Source organism: Orbicella franksi, chromosome 8 (genome assembly GCF_964199315.1).
Source record: "Orbicella franksi chromosome 8, jaOrbFran1.1, whole genome shotgun sequence".
Taxonomy (NCBI): domain Eukaryota; kingdom Metazoa; phylum Cnidaria; class Anthozoa; order Scleractinia; family Merulinidae; genus Orbicella; species Orbicella franksi.
The window spans coordinates 9,484,646-9,503,776 of NC_138152.1; the positions used below are offsets into that span (position 1 = coordinate 9,484,646).

Below are 19,131 nucleotides of genomic sequence, written 5' to 3' on the forward strand. Positions count from 1 at the left end.
AAAAATTAAATTTTATTTGTCAACAACTATTTGTTATTGACAACTAAAACATGTAGTGTGTGAGATATTTACATAAGCTTTTAATGCAGAGGAGGGATGCGCGCACAAAATCTCATAGAGTTCTGCATTACTCTGAGGCCTGGTCTGAAAAGTAAACTTGTTATGTGAGTTTATTTTAATTATATTTACAAAATAATATTATTTTTAATGTCTTTCATGGAATTATTTTGTTATGTTTCTCTTCACCATTATGTCAAAATTTCAAGTGCTTAGCTTTTGATACTACTGTGATGTTCGGAATTTTAAAGAAGTCATGTCAATTTCAGTCATTTTCCTGATGCACAGGGTAACTTTCAATTTCAAGAAACTTGAAAGTTATTGTTTTCCAAGGTGGTAAAACCCCAAAGGAGGTAATAATGAGCTGAAAATGAATGAAGGTGATTGCAAATGAGGAAGATAAAAATTATTAGGAACGAAAACATGAAAGATGTGCCCACTGTTTTTCAAGATGCGGCTGTTATCTAGAGAGGAAACCACATCAGCCAGGACTGGTTTTTCATGCAGGTTCTTTGTTCAGGTTGAATTGGAATGTGGAAATGTTGGTATTTCAGAAGTATGGGAACCAGATTACCTAGAGAAAATCCCTTGGAGTAAGTTGATAGGTAGCAACTCACTCAACCCACGTAGAACAACGATGATGTCGTTCCTTTTAATCTGGATCATTGATTACATGGCTCTTATACTGTTTTTTTCTGAACTCTGGAGGCGGGGTGGCTTAAGGATTGGTGGGTTTGATTCAGCTCCTTGAGGACTGGGTTTGAGTCCCGGTCAAGGTATTTGGGCAAGGTGTATTTACCCAAGAATAGCCCTCCTCCAAGGAATGTCATGACTGAAACTTGTCGCTAATCTTCAATGCATTGAAAATACAGCATTTAAGCTGTAAAAAAATAACACTTGGAAAATTTTTCTGCTTTTTGTGCTTAATATGAATTCTTTCCAAGGTAAAAATACTGATGATCAGCAGTCAAACCTACAATATATGGCTGACCCTTGTAAATCAACAACACATCATCTTAGTAATGCACTGGCTAAAATTGTTCTTCGACAAAACCTCCATACACAAGTTGACTTTGCATAGGGACTGTCAGCCCGGGGGAGGACTTCCATATAAAAGGGATAGGGGTGCTCGTCGTGAATTTTGAAAAGAACATCAATGAGGTACTAAAATCCTAGCCTGTTTCGTGGGCGTGGCTTGAATTTTTATTTTTTCACCCCTAAATGGTACCAATTTCAATCCTTTGACGCCAAAGTGGCCATATACGGCCACTTAATGGTCGTGCTCTTTGTACCACTTGTGACATCATCAATTTAAATGTCACCAGATCTTCTTGATAAGCAGATAGTAGTACTAGGCCAGGCCTTTCAGCACAATGGTCAGGTTTAGATATCGACGACATTCCGACGTCGCAAATCGAAAAACAACGTTATCAGTTTTGGTGCAAAAACGGTGGTAAAATGGTCCACTACGCCTATCATTGATCAAGGTCCATTTCTAGGCTTCGCCCGTAATTAACATCCAACTTTTCACGGCAGCCAGAAAGAACATACAACGCAAAAGGTAGCCAGAGTAAAAGGGCCGAGAAAAACAGAACGGAAAGGGGCAACAAGCAAAATTGAGAACGGTTAATGGCAAAAAGAAAAAAAAAAGAAAGTCCAAATTTTAGCTTATGCGCATGCCCGGAATTGAAATTTTACTCAATTCTGTGCCTAATCCTCGAAAAATCTCTCCTTTTAGTAAAAAAAAAAGTTTTCTTAGCAAAACCTAGGCTTATTTAGCGTCATGGCAGCTGAAAAACCTGACTAAACGGTTTACAACGGTATTTTTTGGCTAAAGTTTGGTATTCAAAGGGTTAAAACAACACATTATCTCCAGTCATATTTATTCGGCGCAATACCCTAACAGCTCCCGCTGTGGAAGTGTTCAGGCTGAACACCTTAAAAGATACCAAAACCGCTTTTTTAACTCCTAAAATGAACGACAAGCACTCCCATATTTTTTATACGAGAATCCCCCCCGGACCGTTAGTTGCATCCAATCGTGAACACGTTGTAAAACACAAGATTTTAACCTGTTACTATTAAACCGAGTTCCTCTTATGGGCAGGGCGCTCGGACCGTAAATTGAAGAGGGAAAACTTGCAGTAGGAACAAAAAAGACATCCTGTAGTCTGCGAGCAGTCTCTCTTGCTCGAAAATCCGCGGAAGAACGTAAACGAACAGAGGCGAAACCGCGAGCTGCGAGCCGCGAGTAGCGCGGGCGTCGGGGTCTTCGTTTGCGTTCTTTCCGCGGATTTTCGAGCAAAAGAGAGACTGCTCGCAGTCAAGACATTATGCTGAACAGCTTAAATAACTGACTTCTGTCAAAAGCAAAACGGTTTAATACATTTTGTGAAAGTTTTAAGAAAACGAACCGTCTTACATTTCAATTTTTCATGAACGTCAAGAAAACTGGAGGCAATAAATCACGAGATATTTTGTCGAAAAAATAAGGATCAGGTTTTACTAGGCCGTTCAGTGAATTACGGCCCGCTAACTGACCAATCAAAGAGCACGCAGTAAATAAGAGATGTGATATGTGGTGATTCGTCATCAATAATTTTCCAGCCCAATTAGGATACAAAACAGCTGGTATCAGATTTGTCAAGTTGTCAAATAATTTCAATAAACAAGTTCAAGCGAAACTTGAAATAGGACGTTATTGTGCAAGACGCAATGAAAGGAGAGATTCCCGAACATTTCGATTTGTTTAGATCTACCATAAGCCAACAGCACGGTTACAATTGCTGGTTTTCAGTGTCACGCAATTCAAAATAGATCAAAATAAAAATCAAAACCGGTCAATAGATTAAGTCCAGAATCTGGGAAATGAAAGAAGGTAAATATGCAAAGACTCTCGCCAAAATTCTGGTCACAGCAATTTTGCTTATGCGAGATACGCGGAGAAATTTTTTACCCAAATTTATAGAGATTTGTATGGAGACGCCATGCTGGTGCCCATCCGTATGGGCACCAACATGGCGGCCGGAAACCAACAGAAACATCTGTCACTGAGTTTTGCTACAAAACCGTGAATTTATCCCTCGAGGAACTCTAAAATACTAAAATAATACTTTTTCTAAGACATGAACTGTTCAGATAGCCAAGTTCCCCGAAATAAGTCACTTTTTTAACCATCATGACAGGTCTCTAGGCCGTCGTGTAAATGCCGCGTCACGCAAAAGCTTAGAAATTCAAGCGTAGTGTATCACAAAACCAAGAACCCATTCGGAGCCAACATTTGTATGAATATTAGTTTTTAGTTGCTCTTATACATCATTAAAGTAAAATCTCAGGAAGATCAATAGTTTTGTAGTTCGAATTTAATGACGTCATGTGAAAACCAGCTATACCCGAAATGGTTACATGTCCAGAATTAGCTATATAGCAAGCCAAGAACGGAATGGGGCAGAAACAAAACGTATCATAAAGCAATAACCGATTGGGCCTCACTGCCAAGTGAGCTAAAGAAACTTATACCAAAAAGGAGTTTTAAACACAAACTGAAACAGTTTTCACTTAGCCATTTTTAACCTTAGTTAGTAGTAGTATTTTTAATCCTAGTTCTAGTTTTATACCTTAGTTTTAGTCTCACGTTTTTAGCTTTTATTACTTCTGTATTTTAGACATTTAATGTATATTTTAGACTTTTATTTTTTAGAGGACCCTCCTGAAAAAAACCTCTAGGTGATTGGAGACCTCCTCTTAAAGTTTTAATTAATTTATTATTATTTAGGGATTTCCGGTTGTCTTGTTACTCCATTGGTAACTCCTGGCCTGGTTTGAAGTCCGTTCGTAATAATTTTTAAAAACATTCTGACGGAGTTTTCTCAAACTCATTAACAATTCATTAAATCTAAGCAAAGGAAATCACGACCGTGACAGTGTCTGGATATCTGATCTTAATTAGCATAGATTTTTTTCGATTTTACTTCTCCGTTTTCTCCTTAGTTTTAGTTCCAATTGAGAAGATATATCAAACACTCAAGACAGTGTTTGACCATATTTCCAAACACCTCAAAATTCCTCAAAAATACTCCGCTACGCGTCGTATTTTCAACTCTCTTCTCGGTGTTTGGAAATGTGGTCAAACAAGGTCTTTAGTGTTTGACATTACATAAAACGATGCCAACTGTTTTTGTACTTTGGGTGCAAAAGTTGGCGTTGTTGTTTGCCAAACTTTTTCTTTTTTATAAGAATATGCTTTATAAGAAAATCGAGTTTGAAATTTGCGAAATTGGGAGATTTTTAAAAAGAATATAATTATGTGTGTTGAAAATTTGTAAATACATTAACCGTATAAAATTCTTCCTTTCTCAAAACTAGCCAAAACTAGCCAAAAAGCGTATATCCTGCCGATTTTAGGCTGAAAATATTCTTGTGAATATTCGCAAGAATATTTTCAGCCTAAAATGGGCAGGAAAATAAGGATATTCAGCCGCGGCCGGAAAAATAATATTCTTATAAAAAAGAGTGTAATACATCATTTTTTTTTCGGAACGTGTTTACAATTAGATGCAACCGACAGTACACTATAAAACTGTGTCACTACTTAAACTGTATCATGTATGTCATATCCTTCATTCTAACGGTGGAATAGTGAGGGTCTCCCAGGGGGGTCTTTGTTCCCTTGTTCCCTTCCAAAATTGCCCTATGTTCCCATGTTCCCACACATTTTCTTTATTGGTTCCCCTTTGTAATTTTTCGAACTTTGTTCCCCTGTTCCCAAAAAATGGCTAATGTTCCCTTGTTCCCCAAAACCCCTGGGAGACCCTCAATAGTGGAAAATCTCGTATTTCTATCCTGGAAATTCCAGCTTTCGAAACGGTAACAGTCAGTGAATCAAAATCAACCTTTGCGTGCGTTAACAACAGTAACAGGCCATTCCCTACGTTGTTTTGCCCAACGGTATTTCCTCCCGTGGGTACACCCCCAGTACTGAGTTTTACCCACTCGGTGCATCAGGGCTTGGAACACGTGATATGTGAATAGTCTCTTGGTCTTCGTCTTCGGAAAAGAGCGTCGTGCTGTCGCTTGTGCGAGGCGATGATGGCTCCCGTTTCTCTGGAGGATATCGTACCAGGGAAATTTGCTTCTCGAAACCGTCCGGCGTGGTCACGAGATAAGTCGTCGGAATGACGGGCAAGCTCGATTGCCGGCGAAGTTTGCCTCGGAGCTTCTCGGTCCAGCTGCCGTTTGAGATTCGGGACTGTCGTCGGAAGACCTTCGGGTTTGTGGTCGGTTTCGGTGACGGTGGCTTCGTCTCCTCTCGCGAGCTCTCCGAAGACGACAACACCGAGCTCGACCGTGGCTGGATTTTTGGTTCAACTTGGAGTTTCTTGTTATCAAGTTTATTTGTCCAGTTACCGTAGTGAAGGGTCTCGACCCTTCTAGCCTGCTTAATGGCAAGCGGGCTTGGAATCTGTATTGTCGAGGGTTGCAGTGGCGTTCTGTTTCGAGGAATTGGTGTCTTCGCATTTGACTGAGTACCACATGGTAAATGCTCAAAAGTGTTGCTTCTGCGAAGCAGTGAGCCCGTACTGGAGGCACGCTGCAGTTTTGGCGGTGAAAAATTTGTCAGGTTAAAGCCGCATTTCGGACATTTCTTAGGCGCGTTCGGTTTCTCGTTACGTTCCTTCGGCGGCGAGCCGTACGCTACGTTCTCGACCGAACGCTCAAGAAACGCTCTTTCGTTTTCTCGTTTACTGTAAGCTTTCGCTACCTTGTGAGTCAGTCTTTCGATGCAGGACTTGTGAAAGTCCGGCCCATAGACCATGGAACTTTTGAAATCGGCGATCAAGTGTTCGGCAAGCGAGGTTGTTATTTCAGCTTTTGGCTTGTCATCTGGGTTGTTGTCGCCACTATTATCGACGATTTCCGTTCTGTAAAATTGTTCCGGTAAAGGATTCCGTAAGAAGTAATTCGTCAGTCGCACGCCGACCACTGGTATATTGTGTGACTTAGCAATGCCATACTGATTCAGGAAATAGCTGTCTTCAAGAGTCTTTTTGCTGAATATGAAGACAAAAACACTGGCATGAGAAATGGTTTGATACAGTTCCATGTTGTCCAGTCTCGGCTCGAGCGTATCGACGATAGGGTGTGATCGAACAGCCCAGCCATTGACCAAATTTTTGATGACTATATCCCTTAGTGATGGACCGCCTGTCGGTGTATTTAAGCTTGCTTCACCGCACACATACACCATCGGTTCTGCTTTGTAGTTGCTTCCCTGCGTTGACATGGCTTCCGCGGAAAGTTTTCCTTTTTGGTCCGAAAAATATATATCAATTCGACCGAACAGCGTTGTGCTTCTCGTTTCTACTCAGAATCCACCTGACTGACGAAAGTCTTGTCTAGATTCGCTGCTAGGCACCAAGTCGATGTTACGGTCGCAGCGATTTTAACTTCGCACAACGAAAACTGCTCGGACAGGTGTTTCGTCCTGTTGCCAGGTCGACTGACAGCGGCGCGCTCGCAGTTTTAATCCGCTCATAGATACGTGCACAAGTAATTTCAAAGGTTTGTTTTGCGGCCTGTATATCTTCTTTCTTTCGTAGATCTTCTAGAAGTTTTCGTTAATCCTATCGGGCAGGTAGTGCAGTTTTTCTCTTGGAGTGGAAGACAGCTGCGATGTTTTTGTGTGAGAGCACAATCTATAGCTAGACAAACGGATAACTGTGTTACTTTCAGTGTTTGTGAAGTTCCTTTCAGGGTTTCTTGGCCACAAGTACTCGAAATATATTCCTTGTGGGCGATATAGATCTTAGTTTTCTGTTGGCCGTGACTGCCAATTTAGCAGTTTTTGCTAATAGTTAAAATAAAATTGCGTTCGAAGAAGGCCTTTTCCCGTAACGTATTTCCCCATTATTTCCTCAAACAATACAGCGAATTAGCAGAAGAATATCGCGTATTACCCACATCATGCATGGCTTAAAGATCCGCCGGTTATGAGAAAGTAAATTCAATTTTTCATTTCCATATCAAAACAAAATAAAAAAGAACGAAGTAATGAGCGATATAATATGCAACACAGACAGAAATCCATACAAACCTTGGGCGAATTCTCGCTTCTCGTCCTATGTAGATTTCGTTAAGAGCTATAATGGCTTCTTGCTCTCTGTTAACCCGTTTTTTTCACCTCAAGCCTTTCAAAGAGTATAATTAATAATCTTCGGTGCGAACGGGAAGCCTATCAACGCACGTTCTGTCTTTGTTGATAAAAGCGAAAGAAAGGTTATTACCTTAATGCATATTCATGAGAAACCATTTAAAAAAACAGCACGTCACTTAAAAGGGCTTTCTCGTTCTTCACAATTTTGATACTCGATAATATTACTTTATTAAATAGCGTGAACTCAATGCCAAATCGATGCACTTTGTTCAACGCGTAAAAGATTAGAAAGAACGCCATTGCCATAAATGTGGCTTGAAGAAGATAAAGTACATCAAGAAATCAGTAAAAGATTTCACGGGAAAGGAAATGAATTCCCGTTAAATCTATGCCATAGAAGTGTTTTCGTTATTTCGAAATCGTTTTGAAAACACCCCACTTATGGTATTGCAAGCGCGGCGAATTTACATAAAGTTCCTGTAGAACATCGCTTTTTTAATGACCTCCGCTGGTTCATTCAAGACAGTTGCCACTTCGCAGGTGAAGCGAATTTTTCTCGCGTTCCTATTGGTCGACGTGACAGCCGAACGCAATTAGAACGCTTTGGCATAATGGAGTTTCTATTCGGAAATTACCTGTTCTTGTGTCCCTTTTAGCCTCCGATACGATAAATACTGTCTTTAAGTGATAAATCTTCGACGAAACGTGCAGATCAATTTAGGGATTCACTAACTGATATGCGATAAATGGAATCTGAATTCCTCTTTGTGGCGTTTAGCCACTAAATATTTCATATGATTACATGTTCATGCCGAAAGCTTATGTTAAAATATCAATCAAGAATATTCTATAAATCAACAGTCAATTTTAAGAGTACAATTTAACAGCTGTCTTATATGTTGATCAGCTGAGCTTTAAAATATCTTTGGCTACCAAATAAAAATTTCATTTTACCCTTAAGCAAACAAAACTACTCGCTACCCGCGATCTTAATGCCAAATATCCTGCCATCTTGCCTGTACAAAACACTTCACTTTGCGAGAGTTTAAACAGGTCAAACTAAAGAGCTTTCCGAGTCTGTATCTATATATGCCAACAGTTTTGGGATTAAGGAACTTTATCGCTAAGTTTTGCATGCGAGTGACTATCTCTGATGACGCGCTATCTATGCCAGAACGCTTTGACACGAAGAGTATTTTGACAATTTTTGAATTTAGCTCAATGTACAAACCCCGACAACACTTATGAACATCGTTTTGGGGTTTTAGCGACGTTTAACTAGGATAGCGGAGGAAATGGAACGAAAACTTGATGCCACATTACTCCAGCGTCAAAAACTGTTTAAAACGTGATCCTTTTTTTGGAAAAAATTTTACACCTCATAAGTACATGGGGAAATTGCAACCCAATATGATTCTTGTCTTTGTTGGTAATCGATAGTTTCTGACATTTCCCGTCGAGTAGATTTCAACAAAATTAAATCATTAGTTGGTTATTTTATTCTATCTCTCCTTGTTTATTAAGCTTCTCGAAGACATGTCATTAATTCTTTTGCTGAGTCCTCGAGTTATGTTTGACATCTGCCTTATACTTCGCATGGAGCAACTGTGGTTTTTTGGGGTGTTTTCAATTTCGTTTAAGAGCCGGGAGGCCTCGTAATTCAAAGGCAATGTATTCACGGCGTGGGAACTGCTGAGAATGTACACGTAAAGCTACCTAGAACACATTAAGCCACGACAATAAAGACTTGATTTTATCCGCCAGTACTCGACAAATGACGAAAACCCATTAAGAAGTGAATATGAAAAGCGAGGGCGAGGGTGAAAGTGGATTACAAAATTAACAAATGTGTAAAAAAATCGAGAAGCTCGCATGTTCAATTTGCTTCGGAACTCTTTGAAATAATTTTTTTTTGTATTTTTCATTTAAGAAAACGTCAATATCTGGAGTAGAATCATTGTCTTTTTATTAAATGAAGTCAAATTTTCAATGTAATTTTTTCCGTCGCGACGGAAACGGTTTGTTCAATGTACTTCCGTTCCGTAAATAGCTATCCACAAGGTTTTCCGCTGTTTGCAGAAACGCGGCCGTGTTTGTTCTTGTTTGCCTTTCGGCGGTATTACATTTTTGGAATAACTCTTTCGGATTTTTTTTTAATATTGGCAATTTCTTTCTGACAAGACAACTTGGCTATGTCCACTTAGTATATCCAATTATATTTGTCAAATTGACGGGTCAATTAGTTGACACATTCACGAACATACGAGAATGTGCACAAATTGTTTTCCCCGACTCGTATGAAGAGGTTTATTAATCCATCTATCAAATCCTCTGCTGATATAACATAGAAACAGAATTATTGAATTTTTATTTGTAAAAAAAGAAGGCATTTTTCGTTGATTTTGTTGGTCGAGGGTTAAATTACCCCGAAGATCATCCGAAGACCGCCGAAGATTCCAACTTGACCCGAATAATGGGGACATCTTCAGAAAATGGCTAGAAGTCCTCCGAGGAAGAATTCTTCTGTTCATGATAACATAGAAAGCAGAGTAGAAAAAGAAGGCATTTTTCGTTAATTTTGTTAAGGCGAGGGTAAAATTACCCCGAAGATCATCCGAAGTCCTCCGAAGATTCTTTCGTTTCTCGCCTTGAGCAAAATTACTCCGAAGGTCATCCGGCGATTCGAACTGAGCAAAGATTGCCAAAGGTGTCTCGAAAACTGAAAATCTCCAACGTTATTGAAAGGCCAGCAATTCAGTTATTTCCGATAGCTTTCCGATGGTCTCCCGAAAGTTGGAAAAGAGCACATGAAAAGAATATTTGGACTTGGATGCGAAACATGTCAGCATGGTCAGGGTTTGTTTTTGTATTTTCTTGTCTTTTTCGGTCTTCTGTTTTGTAAACGATTCTGAACCGAAGATGGTCGTTTTTTTTTTTTCTGCCTTATGGGGTCCGTCAACAGTTAGCCTCACTTTTTCTTTACATGTCGTGAATACGCACTTAATTCATGTTGCAACGTCACGCCATGTCATAGATCAATCGCGCACGCTAGAGAAGAAATGTTTAACACCAGAGGCATACACCAAAATAGGCGATATGCTTCTGTTAATGGTCCCGAGGGGAATAGTGAATTTTGTTTCCCGAGAATCTCAACGTTTCCTGAGAAGAGGTCGAGGGAAACATTGAGATTCGAGGGAATTAACGAAATTCACTGTTCCCCAAGGGACCAGCCATTAAGTGATTTGTTATATAGCAAAACAAAAGCAAAAGTAAATTTTGAAAAACACAACATCAGGCCACCTTCAACTGCACGTTCTGATCACGTGCAACAGCGGTCAACATTTCGCGGGTAATAGTGAACTGTTTCCCGTTTGACGTCATACTTTTCGCAATGTTGCCCGCGCGTGGCATTTGGCGGGAAACAGTGTCATTGTTAGATGTTATTGACCATGAACTAGCCAATGAATGGGCGCGATGTAGCGGGAAACGCCAGCTATAAAACAAACAATTATTCCACGTGCGTGCGTTGGATGATAGATAGCCAACGAGGCGCGTAGCACCGAGTTGCCTATAATAATCTCATATCCAACAAGCGAGAGTGGAATAATTGTTTTTTTAAACTGTCCCCCTCCATAAAAAAATATAGAAAACTAGACTAACATAAAACTAATAACGCCCCCAAACAAATCACGCGTACGCTTACCATATTTGTAAAGCATGGTATAATGGCTCATAACCCATGATGCCTAGGCCAATAAACTCTCGAATTGCATTATCCAATGATTTAGTTTGCTGCACCAACTTCGCATGATATTTAGTCTCTTAAATGATTTTCTACATTTTAACCAAAAAACAACAACAACACAAAAAGTCTGTACATGAGAAGTTACGTTTATTGCGCCTTTTCTGTTCTCGTGTCGTCGGCCTTATTTCATAAACGAGCACGGCGACCCCGCATTTTTTTTCACTTTACTTTACTGCATGGCGAGTGTTGAAAAAATTCCGTACGTGGGAACATTTTGGGCGCGAACTTCCTTAAACTTTCCTGACGATTACATTACATAATTATCTCTTTAGCAAAGGATAAAGCCTAAAAAACTGAAACAAAAGTCAAACTTGAACGGGATTTGATCTATGAACCTATGACCGCTACGATATCGGTGCAGTGCTCTGCGAACTGAGCTACCAAGCCAGCTGGGAGCTGTTTAATTTGTGTGATCATTGTCCTAATATATTCGTAGATAATGAATACAGTTTGTCTCTTGACTTGCAGAAGTACTTGTCCAATAATAACAACAGCTGGCTGAGGGTAAAGACCCTTTACTAATTGAGGACACATAAAAGAGAAATTCTAAAAATAATATTAATATAAGTACCTACAGTTATATCTAGAAATTCAGCTATTATAATCTAAAAAATATTAACTTTTTACAATATTACTTAGTTACTTACAATAATTGATAAGGTAGTTCAAGACAGGCTTAAAAGCCAAGTGCTACATAAGACATCTGTTCCTTTCTTGCACCGGACAATGGTACGAGATCACTTTACGTTTTTAGCATAAGTACGTACCAAATTTTAGTAAGAGAAATCACAAGAATAAAGGATCTAATCGCTTACAAAAATAGGTCCGCATTGCGTACTTGTGGGCTTATGCTTAGTTTTATTCCATTCGGTCGGAGTTTGTTTTTAAAAGTCAGTATCTGGGAGTTGAATTCCTATAAGTGAGAAGGCAATCACTGCAAAGGTAAAGATGTGACTTTGAAACTGGAAACATTGTTCTTGTGGTAGGCAAGAATTCCCCAAGAAACTTGTGGTCCCTTGGTCGAATCCTGGAAGTAAAACCAAAAATGTCTTGTTAAAAAAGCTTTTCGCAATAATTGAAAAATCTGTTGATACACTTCTCCAGCTCTTTACTGTACATCAGTGTTAGATTTTGTCCCTGTAAAAAAGAAGGATGTTTAAATTTTGATTCAAGTCTCACGGCTAGGTAACCAACTTACCAAATTCATGAAATGTTATCTGCACTACTAGAAACATATCTTTATTGTTCAAACGAAAATGTTACGTCATCTCCAATCAGCATAAATGAACGGCGTCCAGCTCGGAACCTTAGTAAAGCCGTGATCTCTCATCCACTTCATGGCCGCGTGAAGAGATACACTGGCACTTTCTCCACGAACAAGGTGCTCGTAAAAACGACTCATCAACTTGTTTGTTGCATTGTCGTCTAGAGCCCACAGTACTACCAACACTGAGCGTGCACCGGATCCTAGGAACGCGCAAGCGATTCCAACAACTCCCTCAGCTCTGATTTGTCCACGGCCACTGTGACAATGGCTTAGTACCACCAGTTTAGCTCGTACTTGAACTTTAGCAATGTCAGACATTTTCAAAAGGTAGTCGTCTTCTTGTGGAATCTCGATAGTGGAGGCTGAAGGGGCAAGAGCAATTTCTCCTCTTTCAGCATTGCCATATGCGGCAATATGTATGAGACTCGCTGACTTTATCCTCTCAAGTACCGCTGGCTTCGGTGCGTCCTGTCCTAACTGAAAGGCTGAACGCCCAGCCGACGTGCTATCATCTCTGCTTCCTTTCTTGCGCCAGGCAATGGGTAGAAGTCTCTCTTTTCACTTCCCCTTTAAATTACCTTGGTACCAACAATAGGATCTCACACTACCAGAACATCAGTCTGACTGTGAAAGTCTGCAGGACTGTCCTGGATGAGCTTGAGAGTCGACAAAGAGGGAACCACACGGATTCTGAAATTCTCTGATAAATATGTTCCTCTTTCATTGAGTAAAGCTGGAAATAGAACACGGTACAGGCTCCAATCAGGAACTATGATGATTTCAGGCTCATCAAGTAAGTCGGATACAGGATGGACGAGCAGTTCGTAGAACAAAGTTAGACTGGGTTCGGAATCACCCATATTCCCAGGCTTACCTTGTCGCAAAGTTGCGGGGCTCCCTTCTTGACAAGATTCAGGATTTGTTTCAATGTTGTTGTCACTTATAGATTGATCTTCGCAACCCTCCGCTGGTAGAATACCAAAGCTTTGGAAGCTTTCAGCCATGATAGCAAAAAATTCATTCAAGAATCAGTAGCAACCTTTGTTAATCTGGTGTGGAGAGTCCTTTTGTCCAGTTCAATTTCTCGAAACTGAATGACACCGCTTGTCTTGAGAATCCACAGAAACACTCTTCGATAAGAATAAGAAATGTACAGACAAGTGCTGTTACTTTCTTTCTTCATGACATTTTCAACACCAGTCGATGATTTCGGGTCAGCTGATATGCGTTTTTCAGCAGAGTACTGAGTTGCCATCAAGTCTGCTAGGGCTCTAGCACGTCCAAGCTCTTCAACATTAAGAGCATCCTTAGGATTTCCAGCATCACAAAACAATTCACTGAGCAGCTGGTAGGGAAAAGCATGCTTGTCTGCAAATGATATATCTTCATTTGATTACTCTCTTGAAGAAAACCTCGCATTTTTTCGGATTTTTCAATGCTTCGAAACAAAAGGGAAAAAGCTCCTTCAAAGTTCTTTTGTGATAACTTCGTCAATGCAAGATCACGATAGCACAAAAATTCAATTTCGGCATTTTTAATATCTTTACTTGTTGAAAGTGCCTTCTCAAAATATTCTTCGGCCACGCCATGATCGGGAAGAGATAAAAACACTTTTCCAAGACGGGAGTAACTTAATGCTTCTAATCTTCTGTCACCAATTTCAACCGCAATTGCAAGTGCTTTATCAAAGCAGGCTTTAGCTTTCTCTTTATCACCAAGGGATAGAAAAAAAGACCCTTCCCTTTGGTAACAGTTTGCTTCTGCTTCTTTATCGCCACTATTTATGCCGATCTCAAGTGCGTCATCACAATATGATTTACTCTTTCTATATTTTCCAAGAGCCCCATAGACAGTTGCCAGGTTTAAGTAACCATGTTCTTACTTGTCATTTTCGGTCACCAATTTCCATCTCGATCTTAAGTGCTTTCTTAAGATATTTTTTAGCCTTGCGATATTCACCAAGAAACACAAACATAGCTCCTAGGTTTCCTTAACATGCTGCTTCTCCTGCTCTATGACCAGCTTCCATGCTAAATCACAAGGGCTTTCTCGATATGTTCTTTGGCCTTGACATATTCACCGAGGGAATAAAACACAGTTCCTAGGTTTCCATAACATCGTCCGACTTCTTCTCTGTCACCAATTTCCTTGCTGATCATGATTGCAATTGCTTTCTCGTAATATTCTCTAGCCTTGACATATTCTCTGAGAGAATAAAACACATTTCCTCACTATCCATAAGCTGCTGCTTCTCCTCTTCTGTTACCAGTTTTTCGTATGACAGGAATTGCTCTCTCAAGAAGTTCTTTTCCCTCAGCATACATACTTTGGCGCCAATATATCTGTGCCAGTGTTATGCTTAGAAAACCTTCTTGGACTGTATAACCAAGCTCGCGGTAAATAGCGAGAAGTTTCCTGACGTACGCTTTTGCATTTGCGTGATCGCTAACACGGCGGTACGCCGCAAACATGATGCAATAGATCTTTTTGTGAATTAATTGGCCTAATTGCTTGTCTGTACTCAGCGCTTTGTTACTGAGCAAAACCAAGTTTTCCTTGCATAACTCGATGGCTGTTAAAGAATGACCAATGTTGAGAAGAAAAGTAGCAACAGCTAAGCCTGTAAGGATGGCTTGTTTAATTTCTTCTTCGTAATTCATGACGCCTTCCTCCGTAAGTCTTGTAACTGAAAAATAAACCGAGTAAGCCTAAGCGTAGAATTTTACCGTATTATGTAATCAGCTTTTTGTCATTACGAAGAATCGCAGGGACTCGAAAAAGTCAAGGTTGAGCGAATTAGTACTTCTCAAAAAGTGTTTTAAGAAGCAGGCGGCACCCCACACTCAAGTTTTCCGGGAGTAGTCTCCCTCACGGGGTTACACAGCGTACACAAGTTCATTTTCTCTATTTTGACTTTTCCGGTTCGCTTTCAAATCACAAAATGTTGGAATATACGAATCAACTTTGGCTGTAGGAAACTTTTCATGAGTAAATTAAACCTTGTTAAAAGCTGGAGTGATTATTCAGGTCCACACGTGAATAAACTTGTCAAAAAGAGAGTTGAAGAAGCAAACGACAAATGGCAAAAATTGCGTCTTAATTTGTTCTCTTTCCCTATAACACTGAAATTAATCCAATACAAAATATACCAAAAAATTTTCCTAATCGCCGCAAATACTCATCTTCTCTCTCTAGCGTATAAGCAGCGAAACATCTAATGCAAAGTATCCCATTTGCCGTGAACTTTTTTCTTAATTACCCCTTTATTGTCATGGGGTTTTTCCTAAATTAAACTTCACGGTGGCATTTCGCTTGTTTCAGACTTGTCACGGTAACTTACAAGAGCTTCTTTGAAGTATTTAAATCTTTGCCAAATAAAAGTTTCCCTTTTTAGTTAAACTTGAAAAACGATTTAATATAAAATTCCGGCATACAATTCAAGATAAGTATTTACCACGCAGATGTTGAAATAGGAGTCTGAAGACCAGCTTGTATTCCTTGCATGAAGTGAACTTTACTATCAGGTTTGTTTTACCATGTTCGCTTTGGAAAGTAAAACACCGGATATGCGTAAATACGTCATAAAATCAGACGTTGCACGAGGTAATTAGAAAATGAAATTTTCAGGTCCATCATTTCAAATTTTACATTTTCCAAAAAAGCTGAAATTTTGACTGAAGTACTTTGTTTTAACCTATTAATATCATTATGTATTTAAGAAAATGGACAACGCTTTTCATTCTTAAATACATGTTTCGACAGTAACGTCTGTCATTGTCAGTTACAACTGGAGTGAAGTTGAATATACAAGTTAATATACTAGTTTTGTACAATAGTTGTTACCTAGAGTAACTTGGATAACACGAATAACACGCGAACTCTTAGAGGGGTGGAGAGGGTGGGGAGCTATGATTCTGCGGAGGTGGGGCGTGGGTTAGGGGAGTGAGACGCGTGTCTTGTCTTTTTCACAATTTCTTCAGAGGGCTACTTTTCTCGAATTCTAACTTCTTAACCAAAAAAAAAGTTGCTATACTTTTCTCAAAATGTTTTTTAATAAGAGTTAATAAAACGGTGTCATAATTCTCATAGCGAGTCCACTTTTTTGCACGAAGCGGCTTCACCCTTGAGCTCCTAATACAAGGGATACATTAACATTTTCTTGTTTACAACCGATGCCGCAGTTTCGGTTCTCGAATCCTGAATTCCCTCTTCCATCATATCTGTCACTGCTTATGGTCTTCAGGTCATGAAACGTGCTAAGAAAGAAGAGAAAAGTCCTCAAACAGCGAAAAAATCAAAGCCAGGAGCTAAGAAGAAGACAAAAGCTGAATTTCTCGAAGGCAAGAAAATCAGGCTTGTATTCCTTGCGTGTAGTGAACTTTACTATCAGGTTTGTTGTACACTGTTCGCTTTGGAAAGCAAAACACTGGATATCCGTAGCTACGTCAAAAAATCAGACGTTGCACGAGGAAATTAGAAAATAAAATTTTCAAGTCCGTCGTTTCAGAATTTACATTTAAAAAAAACCCCTGAAATTTCGAAATGCTTTGTTTTAATCTATTAATATCATTTTGGATTAAAAAAAATGTACAACGCTTTAAACTACATGTTTCGACAGTAACGTCCATCATCTTCAGTTACCACTGGAGAGAATTTGAAAACCAGTCTTGTACAATGGCTGTTACCTAGAGTAAGTTACATAACACAAATAAAATACGTGGATTGAAAACAAAAGAACAAAAGTGAAAAGATCTCTTTCGACTTGGCGGTTTGTTGCCCCATTTCAGGCCATGTGATAATATTCTTGAGAATTCTTCCTGTCAAATTTTCAAATAGTCGCGTGCATATGAATAAATAATTTTTAGATGGGTAAGAGAACAATTCTCTAGAGAACATCACGTGGTCTGTAATGGGAAAACAAACCTCCCAAACGAAAAAGGTCTATTGCTGTACATAACTTCTTTAATTTTTACTTGAAGCTTTGTGGCGGGTTTATTGTGAGATGGGCAAACATAATTTTCCATCCTGAATTGTTTTCATAATTAAAGGAGCTAGTTAGCGACTACTGAACTTATTCTGTTCTAGGTTAACTTCAAGTGAAGCTTTCGTTTGCGTTATCATTGCTTTTAAAAAGTTTATTTAAAAAAAAAAACATATTTTGAGGCAAATAAACGCAAGTTTTCAAACGTGTTTTCAGAACACTTTCTCGGAAATACGATATAATTCGAACTAGAAACTGTCTCCTTGCCGAAAAGGTATTTATTTTTTTTTAAAGAATGATCCAGGTATTGTTGGATATTTAAAGACAGATTATAACATGACATCAATTCCACTTGAAGTTGTAAACAACCCAGCCGCAGTGTTCCTTTTCCCTTACTTTTTCGAATGAGAAGCGAAAAAAGACGTAAGAAGCAAAAATATCACGCGAACAATTGGAGGGGTGGCGAGGGTGGGGCTCTGGAATGACGAGGAGGTGGGGCGGGGGAGAGACGCGTGTCTGCTTTAATATTTCTTGAGTTATTCTCGATTGAGTGTTGTGCCGTTTTAGCGGAAGCACCTATAACGCCATCACTTTCCTCATTTGCATAATACAAAAACGTGAATATCTCTAAAACGAAAAAGGATATTCCAAAAAGGAAAACGCCATTCTTATTTGCTTTGAAAAGCCTTTCACATAAGCAGGAATTATTTTTTACTTCATAGGCACTTTAACAGAGATTCGCCGGTAAAATATAAATTCATTTTTAATCGACGTTGTCCGCGTTGCTATCTTGGTTACTTCGACTCCCGAACTTGACTCCCGGTTGGAATCTGTTGACGGAGCTCCACCCACTGCGTAATCCGCCAATGAAACGATGATCAGAATACACTCTATCCAAAGACGAAGGACAGAAAAAAGCTCAACGGCTGTTTTCTCTCAAATGCTTGAACACGCTGTTGTAGGCTATCTGGAGTACTTTTAGAGCCGCTATGTAATGGTAATAGGACTGAGTGGAGTCCAATTCGGTCGGTTATCATAAGAGCGATAACAAAATCGGACGACCGCGCAGCGGGAGTCTGATTTGTTTATCACGAGTATGATTACAGACCGAATTGGACGACACGAAGTCTTATTACCAATTAACCATAAAAATTACATTTTCCGAGAAAAGAAGAATAGCCAAGTGATGAAAGAAAGGGAAAATTTGCATTAAAATATCTACAAAGGAGATGTAAACATTCCAAGGCCACCGCGCCTCCTAACGGCAAAGTCCCTATTAATAATTAGGCGCTAAAAACACAAAAGCGCACGCACGCACGTAACTACAACTTTGAATGTGATTGGTTGATTTAAACTACAACTTTGAATGTGATTGGCTTATTGAACTGTCCGATAACAAACTGTCCGATAACAACTTGGCAAGTGAATTAGTGGAAAATAGGATTTTTTTTAAACCAATTACAATCGAGGAAATTGTAATTTTTATTATTAAAAATTGTTATCGATAAAGTCATTCTAGGGAAACTTGAGTCTTCTCGAATTTTTCAGGTTTTGTTTTGTCCATTTCCTGAAAACCTTAGGTCTCATTGCCTTTCCAAAGATCTTAGCTGACCTTTTTTCGGTACTCAAAACGATAACATTCCGAAAACAACACGAAAGTAGAGGAGATAATTATTTTCCGAACAATTGCTTTACGTACCGAAACGATCTGTCGGGTGCACCTGAAAAGATGGGTCGCATATATATTCCTCTACTCCTTTGTCTAATTGTTTATGCTTGTAATTGTCTGTCTAGAGAAACACTGATGATATGGTTGTATCGTTTTCGAAAATAATCGACCCGACAGAATTGCCGCTTCATTGTTTGGT

At 39.3% G+C, this 19,131-nt stretch overlaps 1 protein-coding gene across 1 annotated transcript; it reads right to left on the bottom strand.

The window, feature by feature from the left end:
- Positions 1-1,836: 1,836 nt before the first annotated feature.
- LOC145495283 (uncharacterized) lies at positions 1,837-7,434 on the bottom strand. The gene is made up of 2 exons (XM_081474876.1): positions 7,151-7,434; positions 1,837-6,758 (listed from the first exon to the last, which is right to left on the bottom strand). Exon 2 carries the CDS (start codon positions 6,338-6,340, stop codon positions 5,042-5,044), a length of 1,299 nt encoding a protein of 432 aa, XP_081331002.1. The 5' UTR covers positions 6,341-6,758; positions 7,151-7,434; the 3' UTR covers positions 1,837-5,041.
- Between the last annotated feature and the right edge of the window lie 11,697 nt (positions 7,435-19,131).